Source organism: Vombatus ursinus, unplaced genomic scaffold, assembly GCF_900497805.2.
Source record: "Vombatus ursinus unplaced genomic scaffold, bare-nosed wombat genome assembly UNPS02001419.1, whole genome shotgun sequence".
Lineage (NCBI taxonomy): Eukaryota > Metazoa > Chordata > Mammalia > Diprotodontia > Vombatidae > Vombatus > Vombatus ursinus.
Genome location: NW_020941197.1, coordinates 23,238,596 through 23,253,697, shown reverse-complemented (window position 1 = coordinate 23,253,697; position 15,102 = coordinate 23,238,596). Strand labels below are relative to the sequence as shown.

Below are 15,102 nucleotides of genomic sequence, written 5' to 3'. Positions count from 1 at the left end.
GTGGAAGTAGAAGTGATAGTTCTTGTTAACTGATTGGATATTGGGGGGAGTGGGTAAGGGAGAGTATAGAGCTGTGATTGTCAATTTTAGAGATTAGATGATAGAGTGTATAGATTATGTTGTGAACCTGGGTGACTAGAAGAATAGTGGTGCCCTGGTTATATAAAGGGATGTTAGGAGGAAAAGTAGGCTTAGGAGAAATGAGTTCTGTTTTTAGAAATTTAGAAAAATGAAATTAAGATGCTTATGGGACATCTAGGTGGATATGTCAGGCAAGGCATTGGAAATGTAGGACTAGAGCTCAGGAGAGGGGTGAGGGATAGATATGTAGATTTGGGAGAGAGAGAAAGAGAGAGAGAGTAAGAGAGAGAGAGAGAGAGAGAGAGAGAGAGAGAGAGAGAGAGAGAGAATATGATGCTGCTGCCAAGGAGACTGAGATGGCTCTATCAATCATTCAGACAGGGTATGAAAAGTTAGGGGGGAAGAAAGAGTATCTTGGCAGAAGGGAAGGTCAATAATGTCAAGAGCTGCAGAGAGGTAAAGGATGAAGGCTGAAAAAAGGCAATTGGATTTAGCAAATATAGAAATTGGTGAACTTGGGCAGAACAGTTTATTTTGAGTGGTGGGTTTGGGAAGTGAATTGAGTGAAAGGTAAGAAATTATGTGCAAATAGCTTTTTCTAGCAGTTTGTGAAAGGGAGAAGATGTCGACAGAACAATAAATTGAGGGGATGGTAGCAAGTGAAGGCTTTTTAAGGATGGGGGAGAGATGGGCATATTTATAATTAACACTAGGAGCCAAGAAAATTGTAAAGGAAATAAGGTCTTCTAGAGGAACAGAAAGAGTACTATATCCTGGATGATTTGTTTGAAGTTAAAGAGGTGGGAGAAATCAAGTCACTAGGAAAAAAAAGAAGAAAGTTAGGAGGAACCAAGGCTATCAACAAGATTGAAGGCTCAGACCAAGGCTACTATTAACCCCGAACATAGGAAAATCTACCCAGGAAATTTCCGTGGACTGAATGCGGGAAGGCAGGTGGTAACCGTGAAAATTCGAAACTAAAGTCAGATGATCTGAATTCAAATCTCAACGCTGCCACTTATTACCCATGTGATTTTGGGCAATTACTTAACCTCTTTGGGCATTAATTTCTTGATCTGGAAAATGAGTGAGTTGGACTAGATGATCACTAAGATCCCTTCCAATTTCCAGTTCTTATCATCTAGTAGATACCAACTGAATCAAACTTTAGGAGGCTTTGAGGAATTCAATTTATAGTTGAAATCAAAGGATCAGATTGAGAGCCCCAACAGAATTAGATCTTGATGCTGCAGGGACAAAGGGATGGAGTTAATGGCTCAGTCTTAGAAGGCACTTAGGATGAGTGAGCAAGAAAAGACAGTGACAAGTGTGAGGAATTGAGGAAAAAAAAACAGAAGCTGGAAGAGTAACTAAGCAGTAGATAATGGAAAAGAATTCCTTTGGTTTTTTTAAAATTGGTAATTGACCTTATTGAATAAACTGAAACTGGACACCTATAAATCTTCTAATCTGTGTAATTTGTGCTTTGAGTTTTACTGGAACTGGTGTAGAAATGGATATGCATTTCACAATTGAGTGCTTGTGCTATAAGGCATTTAACAGAAAAATATGGGGGTGTACCACCAGGGAAGTGAAAGGGGTGGGGTCACAAATTCCAAATATGTAGTTTTGGAAAAGAAAACCACCCCCACCTGACTTTTTGAATACCGTGGAATGAGAGTGGAAAATTATCCAGAGAAACAGTAGAGAAAGGGAAAGTCTTTTATTTTGAGGAAATCCCAAGGGTAGAGAATGGGGGGAGGTATTTCATAATATAAACTCCTCATAGCATCTGCTTTCACAAAAATTGACAGCTTGTGCCCAATAGGAGAGTGATTTAGTTGGCAGCAGCTGTTTGGTCTTTAAAAATTCACCCTATAGCTAGAAAGCTCCCCCTCAAATTTGTCTGCCCAGCAGGAGAGCAAAAGTATGAAGCAAGAAGATGAAAATGAGACTGAAAAATAGAAGGGAAGACAGACAAAAGCAAAGCACTAAGAAATTAAGACAACAGAAATGAAACCCACACTTAAAATTGACTTCAGCTTCATGGCATTCAGGAGGAAATTACAGCAGCAAATATGAAGGTTATTTAAGCAATAGAAGTGACTGGCTGTGAAGCTAATAATCAGAGGGTCACTGAACAGAATTGTCTTAATCTTGCATTTACCTAGTAATCTTGTACAGTCTTAATTTATGTGTGGTCTTAATTTTTATTGGAGGAGAGCCTTTTGAACTTTTTACTCTGCTAAGTCAACCACTTTTTTTTTGGTAGTCAACAAATAAGAGACAGCAGAGTTTTATATTCTCTAGTTAGTTGTGTGATCATGAAGATATAAATCTACCATATAAAATAATCTGCAAAAGTCTTCATAATTTCATCAAGGACACCACTTGATCCATGTGTAGATCGATTCTGAATGATTTTATTGAGATAAGAAAGGATGCATATGGATTGCTAGTTACTAATGTCCTCTTACCTTTTTGATAAAAATATTATCTATATATATTTTTCCATATGGGGGATATCTTCTTCTTCCTGAGATTCCTCATAAAATGATCTCTCAAGACTTTCAAGACTATTCTGCTTCCAATATGGGCTTCCTCAGTTTGTACTTGGCCTGGTTCAACCATTCTTCCCAACTTCCTTAAAAGCACTATTTCCACTACTTCATATGGCACAAAAGGTATTAAAGTCTGAATGTCATGATTCTACTGTCATTGGTAATGCAAATAGATAATTATAAAAACATTGAAAAATCTGTTAAATTTTCCATTTTTTTTTTGGGTTTTTCTTCTGCCAGTTTCATCTATGAATGATCTGGAGATGATATAGCTTAAAAAGTTTCAAGACAAACTTGAGGTGATACTACTTCTAATTTTCCACCATATTTCTTTATAAGTTTTACAAATGAATAAAACTATAACATCCTATTTTGATGCTCTATCATGGCATGAAGGTGACCCTGACTTCTTAAAAGTTATGCCAGTGGAGTGTAAATTCTGGCAGGTTCTTTTAACCTGGAAACCCTTCAAGTATGGTTTTGGTGATGGATTGAGTCTGCTGTCCAAAAATGAAGTAAGCTAAGCACAGAGAGGCTCATCATTGGTATTGGTGCTTAATCTTTTCTGTATGGAAAGCTATGAGATAAAGAAAAATACAGAATGGCCCTTGGTGCTGTATGCTGGGTTGATAGTTCCCCTTCTCTTCCCTTAGAATACCTGAAAAGGAGAGAGAATTAGGGGAGGGATTTTAAACCATCTGTAAATATTAACTTAAATGTGAGATCTTTGTCTTAAGGACTAGCAGATTGATATTATTGGAAGAACTGGAGGATGTTGACATTTACTATGGGAAGTTGCTGCAAAGAGGAAAGCTGGCACCTAGGTTTTCCTTGGAAAAAGAAAAGAGCTGGTGAAGTTAGTGTCATTATGCAAAAAAAGAAACCAAAGAGAGACACAAAGGGACACGTTGTTGCCTCATCTTGCACTATTTATAAGTATACACAAAAAGACTGCTACAAAGATAGAAGTTGTGCACAAATGTCTACTGCAGGTGATGAAGAGGTAGAAAAATTCTATGAAGAACTTCACGATATCTTACAAATCGACTCAGCAGATAATTTGATACTAAGTGACTTCAATAACAGGGAAAGACAGCAAAAATATAGTTCAGCTTTAAGAAATGGTAGAGACCAGAGGCTTTTGGACTACTTTGTAAGAGTAGTGAAGTGAGAAAAAAGACACTGGGCAGGGCTTGGAGAAATGAACTTCATAATGAAAAATGAAATTGATTCTGAACAACCAGGAAGTAAGTGTGGTCAGTCCATTGACGAGGCAGGGCTCAGGGGTTCTTAGCCATTTTTGTGTTATGCACCTGTTTGGCATTCTAGTGAAGCCAACGGACCTCTTCTTGGAATAACGTTTTTAAATGCATAAAATAAAATACATAGGCTTGCAAAGGAACCAGTTATACTGAAATACAGTTTTCAAAATTTATTTAAAAAAAGACAACCAAATTTGCAGATCTTAGGCTAAGAACTGCTCAGTTAGAGAAGAAGGTAAAGACAACATGAGATTAAATAGAAAGAATAAATATGAGAAAACACTATAAACAATTGCATACAATGCAGTGCTTCAAACATAGCAAGCCTTTAACAAATGTTTTCTGAATTGTTGAATTGTAGCAGCTTCAACCTGATCTACTTACGCACTTATCAGTAGATGTCTGAAAACAGGACATGGAAAAGACAAAGGTTTTATTCAAAATTTAACATGTTAAAGTTAGCACAGTGAAGAACACCAGGCAACCCATGAATTTTCTTAGCCAGGAAAAACCTAATCTTGCTCATTGTAGAACATGTCACTCAGTGTAGACAGAGAAAGTACAAAAATTCATAATGACATTTTTATTACAGCTTTACTATTCAAACAAAAGTTTTCTGGCTTGCCTCTCCTACCATTTTAAATGAAAGACACAGCTAAAGGGATAAAGGAAATCAAGCAGAAAAGCAGGAAAGCAGCTATATTCCCTGTAAATAAATTAAAATAGCCACTTACAGAGTTGGGGGGGCTGTCGAAATAAGAGGGATTCAAACAGAAGGAAGACTCAAAATTGGACAGTTTTCAAAATGTTCTTTTTTATTATGTGATTATCAACAAAGATGGACATTTCAGTATATGAAGAAAAAAGTTGATTATATATGAAACAACTGTTAATACTACAGTTTGCTTTTTAAAATGTATATCAAATTTTGCACAATAGTAACAAAACTGCCCTCATTATGTCCCTTTATGAGCTTCATTTTGTTTTTTTATTTATATTCTTAAAATACTTAATTGATGTTATTTTCCTTTTTTATCTCTATCACTGTACATAACTCCTCTCCCCAAATAGAAATCCTCCCTTATAACAAATATGTATAGTCAATCAAAATAATTTAACACATTGACCATTTCTGAAAATGTCTCATTTTGTACCTCTAGTCCATCATCTTTCTGCCAAGAGGTGGATGCATGCTTCATCACCAGTTTCTGAAGTCATGATGGCTTACTGCATTGATCAGAGTTCTATAGTCTTTCAAGGTTGTTTTCCTTTATGTTATAGTAATCATTGTGTAAATTGTTTTACTTTTTTTACTGTGCCTCGGTTCATGAAATTTTCACATGTTTTTCCAAATTTGTTATATTTATTATTTTTTATGGTGTAACAATATTCCATTACATTCATACACCACAACTATTCTCCAATCAATGGGACCCCAATTTATTTCCAATTCTTTGCTACAAGAAAAAGCATTGCTATAAATATTTTCGTACATATAGGTCATTTCCCTCAGTCTTTTTTAAAATTTCAATTTTATTTTATTTTCAGATCCACATTCTCTCCCTCTCATCTCACCCCACCCCCATTTAGAAAGCAATAAAAACGAAACCTAATACAAACACGTATTGTCAAGCAAAACAATTTCCTACATTGGTCATGTTAAAAAAAATAGATCTCAATATGTACTTTGAGTCCATCACCTCTTTTTCTGGAAGTAGTTAGTATGTTTCATAATGAGTCCTTTGGAATTATGGTTGGTCATTGTATTGATCAGAATTTCTAAGTCGTTCAAAGGTGTTTGTCTTTATAGTATTTTTGTTATTGTATAAATTGTTCTCCTGGTTCTGCTTACTTCATTTTGCATCAGTTCATTCAATTCTTCACAGGTTTCTCTGAAACCATCCCCTTCATCATTTCTTATAGTACCATCATAACCTATTATATTCATATAGCATAATTTGTTCAGCCATTCCACAGTTTATTTTCCTCAGTCTTTGAGTATGCCTGTGAGTATGCATGATTAGCAATAGTATCATTGGGTCAAAGAGTATGTATAGTTTAGTGGCATTTTTGTTTAGTTCCAAATTGTTTTCCAGAATGGTCTAATTAATTCAGTTTCACCACAGTACATCGGTATGCCTGTCCTTTCACATCTCCTCCAACAATTCTTCTTTCCAACAATTCATCTTCTTTAGACAATTCTATCTGATGGATATGTAACATGGTAACTCAAAGATGTTTTAATTTTCATTTCTCTTAGCGATTTTTGGAGTATTCCTATCCTTTGAGAATGGAGAAACTTTTATTCTCTTAAACTTGTACCAATTCCCTATATATCCTAGATGTCAGACCTTTATTAAAGAAATTTGCTATATTTCCCCCAGTTAACTGTTTCTTTTCCAATTCTAGCTGCATAGGTTTTGCTTGTACTAAAGTTTTTCAGTTACATGTAATAGAAATTTTCCATTTTATTTTGTATGATCATCTGAAATTCTTGTTTAATTAAGAATTCTCCTCCTAGCAATAATGACACAAAGTATCTCTTTCCTCTAATTTTTGAAATTTATATGACCTTTTATAATTAGATTATGTATCCATCTGGATGGGCAGCTAGGTGAGTCGGTGGATAGAGACCCTTGCCTAGAGTCAGGAAGACCTGACTTTAAATCTGACCTCAGACATTTACTAGCTATGTGACCCTGGGCAAGTCACTTAACCCTGTTTGACTTAGTTTCCTCATCTGTAAAATAAGCTGGAAAAGGGAATGGCAGCCCCTTCCAATATCTTTGCCAAGATAACCCCAAATGGGGTCACAAAGAGTTGGACATGATTGAAATAACTGAACAACAACAAAATCCATTTGGAGCTTATTATGTTATTTATGGTGAAAGATGCTGGTCTACAGCAAATTTCTGGCCGAACATTTTCCAGTTTTCTTTGCAGTTTTTGTCAAATAGGGAATTATTGCCCCATTAATTGGTGTCTTAGGTTTATTGAACATTGTGGTGCTACTTTTGATTGCTTCTAGGTCCTATTTACCTACTCTATTCAACTGATTGACTTCTATTATTTAATCAATACTAGATAGCATTGGTAAGTACTGCTTCATAGGATACTTTGATATCTGGTAGTACTAGGCATTGGGATTCTTGCCTTTTTATTCCTCAAGATTAATTTTATTATTATTTTATAATTCTATAATATAACCCTTTGTTAGTTTGATTATTATGGTGCTAACTGTATAAATACATTTAAGTAGTACTATCAGTTTTATTATACTGGGACAACCCACCTACAAACAATTAATATTTTCCCAATTATCCAAGTCTTTATTTCTGTAAAGAATGTTTGGTGGTTACATTTATATAAATTCTGAGTATGTCTTGGTGGGTTGATTCCAGATATTTTAGATATTTTGTAGTCATTTTGAATGGAATTTTTTTTTCTATCTCCTGTTGGGTTTTTTTAGTCATACACAGAAAGACTGATATTTTTGTGGGTCTGTTTTACATTGTGCTATTTTGCTGGTTATGATTTCAATTGATTGTTAGTTGAATCTCTGTAGTTCTCTAGTAAACCATCAACAAATTTTTCTTTAACTATGATTATTCCCTCAGTTTCTTTATATTGTTTTATTAAAACAACTAGCATTTCCAGAACTATGTCAAATAAGAATGATGACAATAGGCATCCTTCTTTTACTTCCAATCTTACTGTAAAAGCTTCTGATATTTCTCTACTACAGAAAGGTTAGCTCTTGGCTTTAGATAGCAATTGCGTTCTTATATTTTGAATTTTTATTTCTGAGTTTTTATAAACATGGTTTTTGACTAGGGTTACTGGTCCTGTATTTCTTTTAAAATACATTTTTGTTGATTAGATAGATAGTGCTTACTCTATGTGGTCGGAGCAATGTCTGACGTATAGGCCAAGCTAGTTTTTCCCTTAAAAGGTATTGAAACTGTCCTTAAGACCTAACTGACTCAAGAGACTGAGGCATGGGTTGTTGACATAGATTCCTGGTGGCCTGAGTACAAAAGCCAGTCCAAGGGAATGCTGGAGTTGTTCTTGCAGGCTTGGTAGGTCAGCATAGCTAACACAAAATCAGGGAAGCTGCACTCAGCTAAATCAGTGTAATATCTTTGCTGAGTATCCTCATATTATAGCTAAGTAAATCTCCTTTTGTTAGATTGTCACAAGTATCACATTTCATTCAAACTCTGATGGAAATATCAGACTGACCTGAGTCAGGCCTGGCCTACAATACCACTTTCAGGAAAATTCCATCTATTCCTATGTTCTTTAGTCTTAAAAAAAAAAAAATGAGAATTTTATCAAAAGCTTTTTCTCTACCTATTGCTATAATCTTGTGATTTTTATTGTTATTTTTTGCATGTATCTTCTTCAGAAACTCAGTAAAAACTGAATAGCATTATTTGGGTGGTGTTAGTCATTAAGACCATGTTTGAGGACTGGAAACACTCTCTAGAGTGTGATTTCTTAGCCCTTTTTTTTTGTGTTGTGGACCTCTTTGACAGTCTGGGGAAGCCTAAGGACCACTAAAAGAGTAATGTTTTTAAATGCATAAAATACGATATAAATTTATAAAATATTACAAAGGAAACCAATTATATTGAAATAATTATCAAAAGATTTTTTAAAATTCATGGATCTCCAGGTTAAAAATCTTTGATCTAGAGCAGTGGTCCTCAAACTTTTTGATCTCAGAACCCCATTATATTCTTTAAAATTATTAAGGCTCCCAAAGAGCTTCTGCTTTGTTATATCTATTGATATTTACCATGTTAGAAATAAAAATGGTAAAATGTCAAGATATTTATTAATTCATTCAAATAATAATGAACTCATTACACATTAATATAAATAACATGTTTTTGTGAAAAATAATATTTTCTAAAACAAAAAAAATTATTGGAGAAGTGGTGTTGTTTTTCTTTTCTTTTCTTTCCTTTTCTTTTTGATAAATTTCTTTACTGATGTCCATCCTAATAGAAGACAGCTGGATTATTATAACTGTTTTTGCATTCAATCTACTGTGATATTCTGTTTTGGCTGAAGTATATGAAGACAATCCAGCTCCACACAGATATGTAATTGGAAAACAGAGGGTATTTTAATAGGCAAATAACATCTTAGTATTGTTATGAAAATAGTCTTGACCTCTCAGACCTTGTTAAAAGCTGTTGGGGACCCTCTGAGGTCATCAGACCACACTTAGAACTGCTGATCTAGAAGAATCCACCTAATCTCTCATAGTTTTTACAGAAACACTAAAATCATGAATGTTTTCAGGACATTTGTAAATTCAAACAATGCCAAATCCACTGGTCCTCTCTTTTCAAATTGCAATTGTGTCTAGCTCACAAAGCTCATGGGCTAAAGCTCTTGTCTTATAAAGACTAAATTTCAGATAATGTCAGAGGAGAAAGGCCCAATTTTGCCTAATCTATTGCTACCATGCAGTCCTATAGCAATAGGGTTCTTTTGTCCTATGACAGATTAAAAAAAAGATTATGTATATATGCACCCACATATATATATATACATGTATACACACATACATACATCAACACACATGTATATGTATGTATATGTATACACACATAGACATACCTTTATTATCTCAAGGGAGTAATTCTTATTGGACAGTGTCCAACATGTCATATTTTACCTGTGTGTGTCCTCTGGAACTACCTATACTGTCCCTGTACCTGCGTCATGATTTGCCTTTGAGATTGCTCAGTTTTTCTAAAATCTTCAACACTGTTAGCCAAGATTTTATGGTGAACTTGAATCTGAGGGGACATGTAGTGATACATAGAGCCACCTATGAAATTTGTACCAATACTCAAAATTGAGGAATTTAAGTATAGCATTAGATTGGTGGAAAGTTCATGATATAGTTAGTAGAATTACTGTCCTGTCTTGTAGGAATGAGTTACAGGTAAGATGGTCTGAAGATCCATCCCATGGATGGATCCATTCTACTGGCTTTTCTTTTGTGAAATCTAAGTAGGTATAGAACTATATACACAAGAGGTGATCCTAACCTTACTCTTTCTTATTATTTATCCACATAGACAACTTTTAGAAGTTTGAGTCTGAGCCATTCTAGACTAAATCGTGTGGAAGAGATAATTATTTCTCCTTAGGTTAATTTTAATCTGCCTCTGACATGTATTGGCTGTGTGACCCTGGGCAAGCCACTTTTATCTCTCAGTGTCTCAGACAACTTTCTATGACTGAGGTATAGGATAGTTACTAGTACGCATTGGTGAGTTTCTTCAGGGGGAATTCCATACATGGATGAAATCATAGTTCCAGACAACAACAATAAAATCTTATTACATTTGGTTAATTGTTCCAGCCTATTACAACCCTTTGGATCCCAGGATTGTCACCTGACATGTTTGCCATTCCTTCTGGTCTCATGGTAAGCAAAAATTTGATAAGTGTGCCATTCATGTCTTCAGCCAAGCCCTTACTTTGTAAACCTTAAAAGTGCTGTATGAATATGAGTTATTATTATAATAAACAATAACACATTTTTTGAGGCAACTGGGATTAAGTAGCTTGTCCAGGGTCACACACCTAGTAAGTGTTTGAGGCTGGATTTGAACTCAGATTATCCTGACTCCAGGGCCAGTGCTGTATCTACTGTGCCACCTAGCTGCCCCAATAACACATTTAAATAGCACTTAATGGTTTGAAAAACATATTCCTTATAACAACCCTATGAGACATGAAGCACAGGTATTATTACCTCATTTAACACATGAGGAAACTGAAACTCAGAGACATCAACCTTCCCATTGTCACAAAGAGTCAGAGGCAAGATTTGAACTCAGTGCTCATTCTGTTACAATAAATGGGACTAAATACATCTTCTACAGCACTCTACTCCACAGGTTCATAGAATTTCAAGCTAGAAAGGACTTTGGAGGTTATTTTTATAACCTCCTCCTTTCTTATAACCGAGAGCCATAGAGATTGTGTCTAGTACCAGGTCACAGAGAGTAAGTGGCTCCAGGTTAACAATGATTCAATTATCCAAATATTCTTTGGTATGATTATTCAACTTGTTCTATATACAACCAACTATGCAATTGCCTAGTGCCTATTTCTCCCTCTTGTCCATAAAGATATTGTGAGGAAGATTCCGATGAGGGAGGGATGGAGGATCCCCGGGAGGACATCCTCATTGGATTGAAGGGCCTTTTGGATCTCCTTTACCCAGGGGACATTACTCGGAGATACTGACACAAAGGAACATGTTTAGCTTAACTTCCTTACAATGATTACTAGTTATTTAACAACCATTTAAGCTTCTTTTCTCTTGTAACTTTTTTAGAAGGAAAATAACTTCAGAGAGAAAGTATATGCTTTACAACAGAGCAGGAATTGAACCAGGTTTTAGCTGGTTTCATTTCAACCTATCAAAATAAAATGCGATGATAAGAAAGAAGATTTACTCGAGGGATGTTTGCATTGTATTTTTTCTTTTTTCCTTCTTCTGTGTTTAGGTTCTGGTTAATGGCCTTAACGTTCACTGGTCTTAAACTACAAGGATTTTTGGGTAGATTTGGCAAAACAGCAGTGACTGATATAGAAGGCTATATGGAACTTCCTGATGGGAAAGTAAGTACTGTTTCTTACTAATTTAAGCAATTTTGCAGAAATAAGGAAGCCAACCAACATTAAACTCTAAAATATTTATCTCTAGGTCTTCTTTTGATCTTTAATATGAATGCATACATTTTCATTATTATAATCAGTATGTACATACTATTTTGTATTCTGCCTTTCGTTTAACATTCCTTAATATAAGCATTTCCATGTATTGACACGCTTGTAGTTTTAAATAATATCTTATTTATAATAGTGTGTGTGATATAGTATTCAATAATATTAATTTACCACTCCTCCCGTAAACATAAATGCCCACTGTGTGTGAGACATAGGATAAGGATAGAGGGCTGGTCTATGAGTGAGGAAAGACCTGAATTCAAATTCTGCCTCTGGTTCATATCAGCTGTGTGACTATAGGCAAGTCACTTAAACTCTTGAGTGTCCTAATTAACTCCCTAGGACACAAATTAAAGGAGTTCCTTATCTGTCTTGGGTCTATCATATTTCCTTTTGTTGTTGTTGAGTCAATCCAATCATGCCTAACTCTTATGACCCTGTGGACCATACTGTCCATGAGGTTTTTATGGCAAAAATACTGGAGTGGTGTGCCATTTCCTTCTCTAATGGATTAAGGCAAACAGGGTTAAGTGACTTGCCCAGGGTCATACAGTTAGTAAGTGTTTAGGCTGGATTTGAACTCAGGTCTTCCTGACTCTAGTCCCAGCTCTCTGTCCACTAAACCACCTAGCTCCAAAGGTTTCCTTACACTACTGAATTCACAGTATTCTGAATGATGATGATGACTACTAGTAGTGCTGCTGCTGCCACCGCCACTGCTACCGCCACCATCGCTGCCACTGCCACTGCCAATACTACTACTTTCAATAACAACAACAGTGTGCTAAGTATGGGGGAAGATAAAAAGGTAAACAAGATTTGGTTTTCAACTGCCAGGGAATAGATTATATCATGTTTTTATTTTTAAAAAAATTCTCTGGTTTCCAATTTTTTGCTTTTTACAGTAGTGGAAGGAAACAAATATTTATTAAGCACCTACTATGTGGCAGATGCTTTACAAATATCATCCCCTTTGATCCTCACAACAATTCTGTGAGTTAGGTGCTACTGTTATCTCCCTTTTATGGTTGAGGAAGCTGAGGCAGCTAGACATTAAGTGACCTGCCACACAGCTAATAAGTGTCTGAGGCTGGATTTGAACTCAGGTCTTCCTGACTCCAAGCCCAGCACTTGATCTCCTGTTCTACTTAGCTGTCTCTGTATGGTGCTGATAGGACCATATTTGTACTAATTGCTTCTCTCCCTATTCTCCATCCTTATCCCCTTTTCAGTTATTTACATGACATATATAATCCAGAGTGGAACTTCTGGATCCAAGGATCTTTGTAGCTCTTGTTACAGGTTTGCTACCAGGAAGTTCCCTAGGGAAAAAAAAAAAATGAAAATGTATAGTGTCACCAGCATCTTTGCCAACAAGGAATCACATCCTTTCAATTTATTTTTTGTTGGTTTAATTGGTACATTAAAGCTGTTTTAGTTTGCATATCTTTTATTGATAGTAAGACTATGCATTTTTCTCACGTGATGGTTTCCTGTTTCCTCAGTATAAACAGTCAGTTCATCTCCTTTGACCACTTATAAATTAGATTCTGACATAATATAATTATAAATTATTTCTTCATTCAGTTGGGCTTTTTGTTATTTATTTGATTTTTTGGTATGATATTTTATTCTGTAAAAAGTTTTTTTTTCCTAACATTTTTACCTAAATGTTTAAATGTATCTATTTTGTCTTTGAAGATAGCCTTCATTTCCTGAATAGTTACAAATGTAATCCATAGCTGAAGTAATGCACTAATATCTTTTCTTCTTTTTTTCTTATTTCTTTCTAAGTTTTTATGAGCTTTTTATGTTTAACTCTTTGACTCTTATAGAGTATATTTTCATTTATGGAGAAAGGTATTGATCAAAAATAATTTTTCCTCCATACTATTATCTAAGTGTCCTAACAACATTTATTAAATAGTGATTACCTTATCTATTTTTGTGTTACCTCAGGTTAGTCATAAGTAAAGTCTTCTAATAGTTTGACTCTTACTAGCCTGGGGCCCAAGGCTGACCAAATGCTTGGTCATATTAGTTAATGAGGGGGTGCCACCCCGCACCCGACTGTGCTCTGGGGTTAATGCCCTACCTCCCTCTATCCCCTGGCTCCACTCCTTTTGTGAGAGGCAGGCTCCATCAGTCTCAGGTGTGGTGTATGTGGATTTATTCAGTTATACTCATGATTACTGTCCCCCTCACTGATGGGGATTTGCTGCTATGTTTCATTAGAATCGATCATATTAGCAGGGTTTAATTGTAATAGTTTTTTTTGCTTATAAATATAAAAGGAAAAGAAACAAATATATATTTGAAAAGAACAAATACAAAGAACAAATATATATTGTATTGTATCACTTTTATTATATTGTATCATATTACACTGTATCATATTAATAGATTAAATTAGTCATATGTTATATTACTATATCATATATTATATCACAGTACATCATATATTACATATCACATATCATATATCACATCTTATCATATATTGTATCATAACAAGCACCCTTTGGGCTGGGTGTTTTATGGTTCCTTTAAGACCCAGAATTCCTAATCTGTCTGTAGGCAAGTCTCCAAACCCAGGACATTAAAGCAACTTTCTTTGCTTGGATACAGACCCAACCTTTAGCTACTTCCATAGGGAGCTAACAGTCATCCCCCAAGGCAGGTTCCATAATTGCTAATCCTCCTACAGGATCCATGTTTAGTCAGTTTAAGGATTCAGGGGGCACTAGGCTGATCATCTCTGTTTCCTCCTCAAGAGCGGTATCACTTCTATTAAACTAGACACTGATTCTTCCTCCTTGCTTTCTGCTGTTCTTAGTCAGCCTTCCCTCTGGCTTTTCTTACCACATACACTCATGATACATGCTAGCGTCTGCTCCTGCTCAGGGGTGACTAAAGGGTGTGAATTAGGATCTTGTTACAATCTCTCTCTCTCTCTCTCTCTCTCTCTCTCTCTCTCTCTCTCTCTCTCTCTCAAACCTATCTAGTATATCTCCTCTGCATTTGGAGTTCTTCTTCCTGATTTCCTCATTTTATGATGTGTTCCAGACAACTCAAGTCCACCATGTTCCTCTCCATTGCCCTTTTGGTTATCCTCAACTTTAATTCCTCAGAGACTGTAATATTCTATGACTTGAACATATTTCTGTAAGTGTTGATCTTAAAAAAGATGGGCTTGTGTTTTAGGGAGGAATTAAAAATTTAGGGAGGAATTTCCCAAAGCAATACAGCCTGATCTTCTCCTGATCAATTCTAAGCCTGGTTCATTGTCCTTTTATGGTGTTTATCTAAGACAAATATACTAAAGGACAAGCTCAGTATAATGTCTGTCCAACAATTTATCATAGGCTGGACAATAGGCATTCTTAGAACTTTTGGTTTCTAGATGCTATTACATATGCTTACATATCAAT

At 35.4% G+C, this 15,102-nt stretch overlaps 1 protein-coding gene across 2 annotated transcripts in view; it reads left to right on the top strand.

The window, feature by feature from the left end:
• Window positions 1–15,102, top strand: part of CFAP44 (cilia and flagella associated protein 44) — a 143,747-nt gene that overhangs the window by 35,410 nt on the left and 93,235 nt on the right. For both annotated transcript variants that reach the window (XM_027867421.1, XM_027867415.1), the window contains exon 7: window positions 11,449–11,563. In XM_027867421.1, the coding sequence (XP_027723222.1) occupies window positions 11,449–11,563 (115 nt within the window). The remainder of the gene's footprint in view (window positions 1–11,448; window positions 11,564–15,102) is intronic.